Raw genomic sequence first — 10,656 nt, 5'->3', positions numbered from 1 at the left:
GTAGTTTAGAAATACTTTGTATATGTTTACAGAACCCTAGGACTGGTGATTTATTAAGGAGATGTAAATGACCACGGTTGCTTCATAACTTCTCTGTGTGTTGTGTTCAGCGGCGACAGTGTTTGTATTGCACATTAATAGGAAACTATGGTGATGTGCAGGGGAAATGAATCGGTGTAACATATTCTATGTAGCCTATTCTGCGTGTAAGTGCGAAGTAACATTAGTCAAAATAATAAGACTATAGTAAAATTTCCTGCATAAAGAGAGCATAAATAAAACACATGGCAATAATTTTAGAATATCGAATGCGCACGCAATTAGGAATGAGCTCTGTGAGAGGCGCTAATTAAATGACGTTAGTGTACTGTAATTGCTGTCTCAGTCTGACACCAACCTGAACTTTATCCAAGATTTTGGACTAGGCTACTATTTATTCATGCTCATTTACACGTTTGAGATATTTTACACACTTCTTGTCAGTGTCGTTAAAAGCTTAAAATGAGGTGATGCTTTCAATTGTATGAGTATGAGTGTAGCAGATAGCCGAGAATTATCGCGCCCTTGTCAAATATCCTGCACTTGACGCAACTTACTAGAGAAATAAGGAAGTGACAAGCTATGGGTGTGGCCAGAGTCTTGTGTTCTTAGCTGTCCAGAGTCGCGCTGTTATGGGACAGGATCCTAAAACCGTTTAGTGTGCAGTGAAGAGGCTGCCTAAAGGAGGTCTTACCATCAGGTTGGTGTCATTTTGAAAAGTCCTAAATACTTAATTACTGTAGGGACTTTAGAATGTTTCACCAATGGTTGAAACAGATATCGCCATGGCTAGATTGAATGAAGGAAGTTGAGGATGTGGTCGGTGAGAAAAGTAAGCTTATCAAAAAAACATTTGGACATGTCTCAGTGACTTATCTAAGATGCTTGAAAGAGCTGGGACGATAGCTCTGCAGGTGCTGCCTCTCATCTGTTTTTATTGTGTGCTCAGACATGTTATTCTTACCTAAGAACTTCTGATATACAGGGACATTAGGGTAGAGATTGACAAAAGACTGACAAAAGACTGGTGTGGTCGGTTTATTTTGTTTTCCTTTGCTATGTTTAGGTATTTATGTGATTGATGAGTGTACAGCTTTGCATGTATTAAGCTGTTATTGTCGATGGAGACAGGTTACAATCAAGGCAGTTTGCCTACTTTTTAAAAGGGAGAACAGTCATCATTGAAGTCTTGCCGACAAGTTTGTACAGGTATTACAGAGGTTTAAGTGTTGGCATCCAGGAAAAGTCCCAGCATATGCAACATAACTGCTTAGCCAAACACTAAATGATCTCGCATTGCCTATTGCCTAATTCAGAAGTTTCCTGTGTGTGCTGCGGCCTGCCAGCGTGTAGCTCTTCTCAGATCTGAGCTGTTCCACATGGGCTGGTGTGATAGCTGGGGCAGGTTTATAGGTGTGACAGCAGGAACACACATTCCAGCGCCTCGGGGCCGCGGCACTGGCACACTCACTGGGCACCTCTCCCCTCCCACTTCCTGTGAGAGACTGAGCCGTGGCTCACCGCATGAGATGCACTTGGGAAAGCCACGCGGAGGAACCTGTCACATCTGTTCCGTCTAGTGTTGCAACAGCAGCCCGTGTATCTCTCGCCATCTTAACAAGGCCCGATGCAGTGGTTAGGGCTAATAAAACAATAACAGGCCTTTCATCCTTAGACGGGCCCACCACCAAAACCATGCAGGAAAAGTTGAGGGCACTTCCTTGACACTGATGCTGCTCTCTTTAATACATCAAATGTATCCATACAAATGTATCCATAACATGTATACATTGTTACTTTGAAGTAACATTTTGCTGAAAATGTGTTGTGTCTGGCATGAAGTTTGTCTTGCCCTGCATATAGTTCTGGGCACTGCTCAAAACAGGGACAAGTGAGTTGCCAAGTGGGTTGCCAGGTGGTGTGTGCATCTACGCACTTTCACACATTTTGCTGCTCTGATTGTAAAAAAAAGTGTTATTACAACAGGAAACTGAACATGTATTGACAGCCACCCTCATGTTGGCTGTTGCCTGTGTTGAGACATACTATGCCAGATCAAAAGAACGTTTTCATTAGGAAAGAAACGCACACAATGCCTCAGAGGAACACAACAATATGCCCATGGCTCTGTTATTGTTGGTCTTCTGTTTTTTACTATTAATGTGTGGTCAGAGATTATGAGATTGGGTTTAGTATGCTTACGTCACTGGCTAGAGAGAATGAGCCACCACTACAACTACAGTTTGGCTGTTTATAAATGTTGGTATTAAAAAATATGGGTAGATGTTAAGTTTCATTTTAGTTTGTTTATTTTTTGTGGCAACATCATGACCTTAAAGTGGCAAAAGGGAAGTGGCATGAGGCCAGGGCAGAGTGATCCATACTATTTTCTATCTGAAATACTTCAGTTTCAGACTTCCTATTTTTACCTCAACTGAAAAACTTCTATTTCTGTTCCCCTCCACCCTCTCTCTCTCTCTCTCTCTGTCTTTCTCTCTCTCTCACTCTCTTTCTCTCTCTCTCTCTCTCTCTCTCTCTCTCTCTGTCTTTAGAGTATTATTTTGGCTTCATTCTTTCCTCTTCAGTAGCACCCAAAGGATGTCCTATCTGTATTCCTGTTTGCCTCATATTGTTAGGCTGATCATAGGAACTGTTGAAGGCAATGGAGAGAAAATATCTATGCTTTGTGTTTTTGTCCTGACTCGAAGCTAGTTCACTGTGTTCCAGATAAGAGCTCCTGGACACATCTGCCGACACTAAACCAAACATAGGAAACAATAGGAAACGTTTCCACTTAAGCACGTGTGCTGACTTGTGTTGTGTCTGTTTCTATTCCTTGTGCCTTTGACATTTGCCGTCAATGTTACTGTTCTGCCATTGGACCAAAAGTCACTGTCTCTATCTGTCTATTTCTTCCTCTCATTGTTTCCTCTAATGTGTGCATCTACATGGAAAGTTTGATGACTGGTCTGTAGTTGAATGCTTTATTATGGTGTATTAAGTAGACCTGTGCCTGCACCTAAAGATGCCACTAGAGCAAGCTTTTCCTTATGTTGACATAATGGCTCTCTCTTAAGTGTGCTTCTATAATTCTTGTATGTATCATACATCTTCTTGTTTTCTTCTTTTTCTCTGAAACAGAGATGAGGCAACCGGTGTTGTGACGTTGAAGACAGAGATGGCAGGGGACACCAGCACATTGTCCTGGAAACTGTCGAGTTCCCCCGGTCCGCAGGGAGACACGGGGGGCCCTGATCTTGGGGTTGCAAGTGATGAACGACCCGTCAAGATCCTGAAGGTGTGCTTCACCAGCAACAGCTCGAACCCAGGCAAAAACTTCAAATTGGTCAAGTGTGATAGCGACTGGGAGATCAGGGTGAGATGCTAAGTCAAATTCTTTCTTTTCTGTTCACTTGTTTCCTCATTTAGTAAGTTATTAGTCAGAGGAATATCTTGAAAATGCCTAAATCTAATCTATTCTTTATTTTGATGTATGATTATGTTCAATGGCATAACCTGAGCATATAGTGTGTCATCATGATGCTAGGTTATGCTGAAATCTTATTGATTTGCTGTTTAATCCCTGTCATTGAGTGCTGGTCCTTATAACCCCTTAGGCCATCATCCAGTCCATCCTGGACAGTGGTCGGCTTGGGCCAAACATCCTGTACCCACAATGCTTTGGGCTCCTGCTGAAGCACCTGAAATCAAGCGAGGTCCACTGGCTCCACCCACTGATGACCGTTGGGGAGGTGGAGCAGAAGTATGAGCAGCAGCACGTAGAGGCAGAGTGGAGGTGAGAATTCTGGGTAGTGGGGGCCCATTCCGAGTAGTCACATTAATCTGCACCAATCTACTACCCACATGCGAGCTGCCCATTCCCACACAGAATGTTTTGTGGCATGTGATGTGACAACACTTTCCCTGTGGTCTCTCAGGGATACATATATGCTTTGACCAATATAACAGGCTATGTAGCTTAAAATATCCCATAGGCTACATGAGTGAACAATGCCCCGTCTTCAAAGGGGACATCACATTGTGAGCTTCAGAGAGACTGCAGAGGGCCTGTCTAAGTGTGTCTGGGTGATTTCCTCATCAGCTGTTTAAATAGTCCAGTAATACACCCTCAGGCCACTCTCACTTCTTCTTCACATCGTTATTTTCCTTGATCAAACAGATTAAGTCACTGATGAGCCTGTTTCAGGCTGGTTTTGGATTTGTGATTTCATGTTCTTGCTATCTCAACACCACCTGCAGATATGACTTGAGGATCCGCTACATTCCCAAGGACTTCCTGGAGAAGTTTAAAGAAGATAAAACCACCCTGCTTTATTTCTACCAACAGGTAAACTTGTGTGTGTGTGTGTGTGTGTGTGTGTGTGTGTGTGTGTGTGTGTGTGTGTGTGTGTGTGTGTGTGTGTGTGCGTGCGTGTGTTTGTATGTGTGCCCGCATGTGTCTGTTTCTTGCCTAGCTGTGAATGTAGTTTCCTTTTATAAGAAACTAGGACGATGTTTAGATGGGCTCCTAGCAGGGTTTTCATTGTAAAACTCAAATTCATGAGACTACACGGTAACTTCCTTATAGTGTCTTTTAGAAGAACCAAACTCAGTCCACTAAAATGGGACCAGAAAGTGGACCAAAACAAAAGGGACTCAGTTAATTTTGTATTTACATTATGAGTTCATTTGAAAGAGGACTTAGATCTCTTTCTGGTGCACTTCAGCTCTGATGGGGCCTCCGTTTCCTTCCTGTTCACATTATACATTCTCTTTGGGTCTCAGACCTTAGGTTACTGCTTTGGATTATGGGTTATGTAGTTGCTCATTTCCATCATCATTCATTATCAGGTTGAAATAATTATCATAACCCATAATTGATGTGGTGATTTTGTTTCATAAATTCATTTGTTCTGAAATATATATATATGTGATAATATATTTTCAGAATGAATTCTGATCTGAAGTTATTGCAAATATCCTCTTGAACTGTCAGTCAACACTCCAGCCAATCACACTGTCTAATTCAGTGGTAGGCCCGCCCCACCTGATTACTGTTGCTATGTCCAACTTTAGCTCATGTCTTACCATTCAAGTCAGAGAATTGCACTGTATTGTATGGTATAAATAGACGCCACAGACAGGAAGGGCCTGTGTTTACAACGAAGTGCATGAACTGAAGCTACTGTGTGGTTTGTAGGAGCATTGAGCCGACCCACAGATGTTTGTGCAAAGGCTCTTGCTCAAATTATGGAACTAGCTATACTTGAACATTAGACTTTTCACTTTGCTCATCATTTAAATGAGGATTCCCTGGTGTTGTTCTTCCTGAGGTGGCTAATGTGAACTGCTGTGCCAATGTGCGATGACCGTGTGCTGTCTTCCTCAGGTACGTTCTGACTACATGCAGTACTACGCCTCCAAAGTGAGTGACGGTATGGCCCTACAGCTCGGCTGCTTGGAGATACGGTAGGAGTCATTTTGTGAAATTGCATCAGCACAGTAAACAACCCAGTGTATTAATGTTTTGGGTATTGTGCTGTGACGTTACGGTGTGATCTCTACATCCTAACAGGAGATTTTGCAAAGACATGACCGCCAACGGCCTGGAGAAGAAATCCAACTATGAACAGCTAGAGTGAGTGTTTGGAAGACGTGTGCATGCTTGCATGTGCTGTACATGTGTTTGAGCATGCACTGAGGAGTGTTGCTGTGGTTCAGAGCCATTGTAAGGCATGTGTACTGTAATGAATGTGTCTGAAGATTACCTCATCCCTGTGTCTTTGCAGGAAAGATGTGGGCCTCCACCTTTTTTTCCCACAGGAGCTCATCGACAGTATGAAGGTGAAATAGCAATATTGTAAATATGGTTGACATTTTTTTATTGTTGTGATGAATATTACGATTCATTAACCCACTCAAGAATATATTAATAATGAATGAATGAATGAATGAATTCATTCATTCATTCATTCATTCATTCATTCATTCATTCGTTCGTTCATTCATTCATTCTCTGTGTCATATATTAATATGCTGCTCATTAAAATAACAATACCTGTAACATTTGAATGCAACTGATTTCTGTATGATTCTGAACAGCTTGTTTGGCAATGATTGTATGTGTCTGTATCTATGGTAGCCCAAGCAGCTGAGGAAGATGATTCAGCAGACCTTCCTGCAGTACGCCACTCTGAAGGATATAGACTGCATGGTGAAGTTCTTCCAGACATTCGCTGTCTTCAACAGCTGTGACGAAGAGGTCTTTGCTTGTGAGCTTGTGGTGAGAAAGCCTACACTTGTATATGACTGCTTCTTTTTTCCCATTTTACAGCTTTTTAGAAACTAGGTCTTCAGAACATTGAAGTATCACGATTATTTATGTGTGGCTGGCTGTATTAGATGTTAACTGTTTATAACTGAAATGGAAATTATATATAATATATTATTCATAGTATACCCTATACAGTACTGTCTGATTTGGTAAAAATCTATCATCTACATTTGAAATAATTATGCAACTATATGCAAGCATTTCAGAGGAGTGCAGCTCAATAGATGGTTGCCAATAGATGGTTACATCATGAATTCTGCAGCATCAAATTTGGGAGGTGGAAAAGTAAAAGCAAATGGCTTAGATGCTCAATTGAAGACCATATACATCTAATTTCAAATGTTTTCTTGTGTTGCTGTTCAGAGTACTATCTAAAAAAAATAGTAAAGAAGTCTAATGCAATATAATTTGATGCCAAAAAGCACGTCTTTCACATTTGTAGAACATTTAAGCTCCCTGGCTTCTCTCTGAGATATAATGGAATGAGTCTCATTTGAACATTTCGGTTTTACCCCTCGCAGCAAGGTTGGAGTCTGGCCGTAGATTTGGTCATCGGTCCCAGAGGGATCTGCCAGCGTACAGACAAGAACTCCACGGTAAGAGCTGCACTCTGTACCAAAATACATTACCAATCCAATCTACTATATCAATACACAGTGTCTATGATACAATACAATGGTCTGTTCACTCTCAGATCTGACATGCTGTTTATTACATAGACATTACCACTTTGTAAACTTTTGTAAACGTACATACCTCATGTACTGTGAAGATCTACATTTTGTGTCATTGTCTAGAGATTGTGTCTGTTTAATAAAGGGAATATAACAAAGATAAAATGATATCTTGGTCTTTGTTTTATTTATTTATTTTGAAGGCCTGAATCAGTTGACGTAACACGTTCTCTTGAGCAACATTTCCTAATAATGTGGTGTAATTCTCTGAGAAAGGTCTGAGAAAAGAGTGAAAGTGAATTGTACTATTGACCCAGTAAACTTGTTTCCATTTGTGTACAGCCCATCTGCCTGGCCACCTTCGACCAGGTCAACAGCGTGAAATGCTCCCAGAAGGACGATGGGAAAGCACTTTTATCTATAGACATAAAAGGAGCCAGACAGGTAATCAGCAGCACTCTCTGTTTAATCATACTCTGTTTTGCAGTTTCACTGTGTATACTGTACCTACACACCATAATTGTTGATTGGGTTACTTCTATATGGATGTCTGTTACTAACTTGACTGTTCCATGTCTCTCGCTCAGCCTTTGACGGTAAATACAGCCACTCTCGCTATAGCTGAGAATATGGCTGACCTCATCGATGGCTACTGCCGAACGGAGAAAGGGAATGACACATCTGTGATTGTGAAGCCTAACAAAGGTATTGGGAACTGCTTTTATGGCAGCTCTATGGTTATGTTTGGACCATGGCATTAGTCTTGCCCACTTGTTTGTTGGTGGCCTGTTTCATATCCAGTTATGATGGTTGTGGGTGTCAGAGTCAGCTCAGACCATTTCTGTCTCCTGTTACTTTGGTTACCTAAGGTTACCTTGTGTGCTGGTGGACTTTCATATCCTTTTTTGACTTTCATTACACCTGTTACTGATTACTTTGTTTTATTTTTAGCACTCATTTCTAGCTAATGTAAAACAATGAATATGGAGGTTATGGTGTTTTGTTTTCGTCTTTCCATCTCATGCTCTGATCTTTTTATTTACCAGGTCGAGAGGCAAGAAATTCTCTACCTCCAATTCCAGACAAGTGAGTTTTTACGTTGCGTAGTGTTTCTGTGTTTCAATGATCTGAAGCTTCCTTCTGTAGGCTGTTGAATATTTCCTCCTGTCACAACAGACTGCTTGGTTGTGAGTTTTATTAATGTTGTTGTTTTCCCTATGAGCAGAAACAAAGACGCCAGCAAATGCATCAGCACTGTAGGTATGTGAGCTACTCCCTGCTTATATGCTCACATGAACAGACATGAGACAGCGTGAGACAGGAGATGAGTGAGACAGTGTGGGACATGAACAGACATGAAACAGTGTGAGACAGGAGATGAGTGAGACAGTGTGGGACATGAGACAGCGTGAGACAGTAGATGAGTGTGTGAGTGTGGGACATGAGACAGCGTGAGACAGGAGATGAGTGAGACAGTGTGGGACATGAGACAGCGTGAGACAGTAGATGAGTGAGACAGTGTGGGACATGAGACAGCGTGAGACAGGAGATGAGTGAGACAGTGTGGGACATGAGACAGCGTGAGACAGGAGATGAGTGAGTGGGACATGAGACAGCGTGAGACAGGAGATGAGTGAGACAGTGTGGGACATGAGACAGCGTGAGACAGTAGATGAGTGAGTGAGTGAATGAGTGAGGAAGAAAGGAAGTAACCAAATGAACTGAGTGAGTAAGTGAATGAGTAAGTGAGTGTGAATGAGTTAGTGCAAGTCAGTACGTAAGAGATTGAGTGAGTGTGAGTGAGTAAGGATGTAAGCAAAGGAAGGAGTGTAAGTGAGTGAGTGCAAATGAGTGAGTGAGTGAGTGAGTGAGTGAGTGAGGAAGCAACCAAATTAAAGAGTTTGAGTCAGTAAGTGAATGAGTAAGTGAGTGCAAGTGAGTGAGTGAGTGAGTGAGTTAGAATAAAACTGACCTCTCTGCTCTCTGTCCCAGGGTCAGATATATATGCAGAGATCCCGGAGCAAGATGCTGTAAACAGTAAGTGCTTGTACCTGATTCAGAACATTGTTGTTAACATATGAAACAACACACTTGTTTTATCACACTAAACTAAGCAATTCACCAAAGACATGAAACTGTGAAAATTTGTCACTCTCCAGCTCAGAAGTATGGCCTGTCAAGGGATGATATTGTGCTGGGTCGCATCCTTGGTGAAGGGTTCTTTGGGGAAGTTCATGAAGGCTGCTACAAAAGTCGGGCAAGTGAATCATGATTCTTGATTATTAGTCATTGTCATGTTTCTCTCTGTAATGGTGAAACAGTTTTCATCACCAGCAGATTTTGCGTTGCTGTGATGAGAGGATAGATGGCGCTAAACTGTAATGATGTGTTTATTTACCACATCCGTAATATAATGTCCTTTTTATGTCCATAACCTTAGGCCTACATGTGTTTATTTATAAAGCCATGGTTGAATACAGGTGACTGCTATGTCAAGGCAAATTTAGTTTCAGAATTATTTTCATGTTGTTGTAGCGTCATGCTTCTAAACATAGTGTGTGGTCAATTTGTGCAGCACAGATGTCTTCTTAATATATATTATTTTTTTTATTTTTAAGATGACTAATGTTTCGATGCAGGATTACATCTTCATCAGAGTCCTGGGACTCTGTCACTGTTATGCAAAAAATACTATAAATTAAGAAGACATCTGTGCTACACTTACTTCATGCCCTGGCTGCACAGGATTGTTGGATTACAGAAGCGCGGAGAACCTTCTCTTTCCTACATGAATAATGTGTGGTCACTTTGTTTGACTGGAATGGAACCAGTTCTACCCTGCGGTCTGTATTCTGTGTATAGCACAGTAATGCGCAGTAAGGTGCTAACATCATGTTACATGTCTCTTCTCAGACTGGTGAACGCATCAGTGTGGCCGTGAAGACGTGCAAGGACTGCGCTCCTGATGTAAAGGAGAAGTTCATGAGTGAAGCAGGTGATAATATCATTCATTGAGAAAGAACCGCTTTCTGTCCTAGAGCACTGACCTTTACTTCCCCATGTTAGCATCACAGACTGGAACCAACTAGCATTTAAAGTATTGTTTAGTGGAGGATTATCATGTCTGTGTATGTTTGTGTGCAGTGATCATGAAGAATCTGGATCATCCCCATATTGTGAGTCTTATCGGAATCATTGAGGATGACCCGGTGTGGATTGTCATGGAGCTTTATCAGCATGGAGAGGTGAGGCACGATTGGCTACCATCTTTGATTAATCTAAGACTGGATGTTAGACTGAGCTAACAGGATGAATGAGTTGTGTGTTGTGTAACGGTGACTGTCTATGATTCTGTCCATCAGCTTGGGAATTATCTGCTAGAGAACCAGCACACCCTGACCAATGTCACCCTGGTCCTGTACTGTCTGCAGATTAGCAAAGCGCTGGCCTATTTGGAGGGAGTTAACATGGTGCACAGGTCAGAACACCCCTCACCACTTATTAAAAATAAAATGTTAAAAATAGTATAATGTCAAGACAAGGTACAGTAAACTCAGAAGTAGTCTCGCAGGCGTCAGACTTGAGAGTGAATACAGGATGAGTGTATTA

The 10,656-nt window shown here is 41.6% G+C and overlaps 1 protein-coding gene across 3 annotated transcripts in view; it reads left to right on the top strand.

The window, feature by feature from the left end:
* Positions 1 to 612: 612 nt before the first annotated feature.
* ptk2ba (protein tyrosine kinase 2 beta, a) overlaps positions 613 to 10,656 on the top strand; it is an 18,318-nt gene continuing 8,274 nt past the window's right edge. For 2 of the 3 annotated variants that reach the window (XM_042072588.1, XM_042072586.1), the window contains exons 1-18: positions 640 to 739; positions 3,178 to 3,415; positions 3,657 to 3,835; positions 4,300 to 4,387; positions 5,429 to 5,508; positions 5,615 to 5,677; positions 5,829 to 5,883; positions 6,182 to 6,322; positions 6,895 to 6,969; positions 7,390 to 7,491; positions 7,635 to 7,752; positions 8,094 to 8,133; positions 8,273 to 8,307; positions 9,040 to 9,084; positions 9,207 to 9,304; positions 9,961 to 10,042; positions 10,192 to 10,292; positions 10,410 to 10,525. In XM_042072588.1, coding sequence (XP_041928522.1) covers positions 3,218 to 3,415; positions 3,657 to 3,835; positions 4,300 to 4,387; positions 5,429 to 5,508; positions 5,615 to 5,677; positions 5,829 to 5,883; positions 6,182 to 6,322; positions 6,895 to 6,969; positions 7,390 to 7,491; positions 7,635 to 7,752; positions 8,094 to 8,133; positions 8,273 to 8,307; positions 9,040 to 9,084; positions 9,207 to 9,304; positions 9,961 to 10,042; positions 10,192 to 10,292; positions 10,410 to 10,525 — 1,616 coding nt within the window. In that variant the 5' untranslated portion in view covers positions 640 to 739; positions 3,178 to 3,217. Of the gene's footprint in view, positions 740 to 3,177; positions 3,416 to 3,656; positions 3,836 to 4,299; positions 4,388 to 5,428; positions 5,509 to 5,614; positions 5,678 to 5,828; positions 5,884 to 6,181; positions 6,323 to 6,894; positions 6,970 to 7,389; positions 7,492 to 7,634; positions 7,753 to 8,093; positions 8,134 to 8,272; positions 8,308 to 9,039; positions 9,085 to 9,206; positions 9,305 to 9,960; positions 10,043 to 10,191; positions 10,293 to 10,409; positions 10,526 to 10,656 lie in introns of all 3 variants that reach the window. The other variant, XM_042072587.1, reaches the window with a different exon arrangement.

The sequence above is a fragment of the Alosa sapidissima genome, chromosome 19, assembly GCF_018492685.1.
Source record: "Alosa sapidissima isolate fAloSap1 chromosome 19, fAloSap1.pri, whole genome shotgun sequence".
NCBI lineage: Eukaryota > Metazoa > Chordata > Actinopteri > Clupeiformes > Clupeidae > Alosa > Alosa sapidissima.
This window is presented reverse-complemented; position numbering and strand designations above follow the sequence as displayed.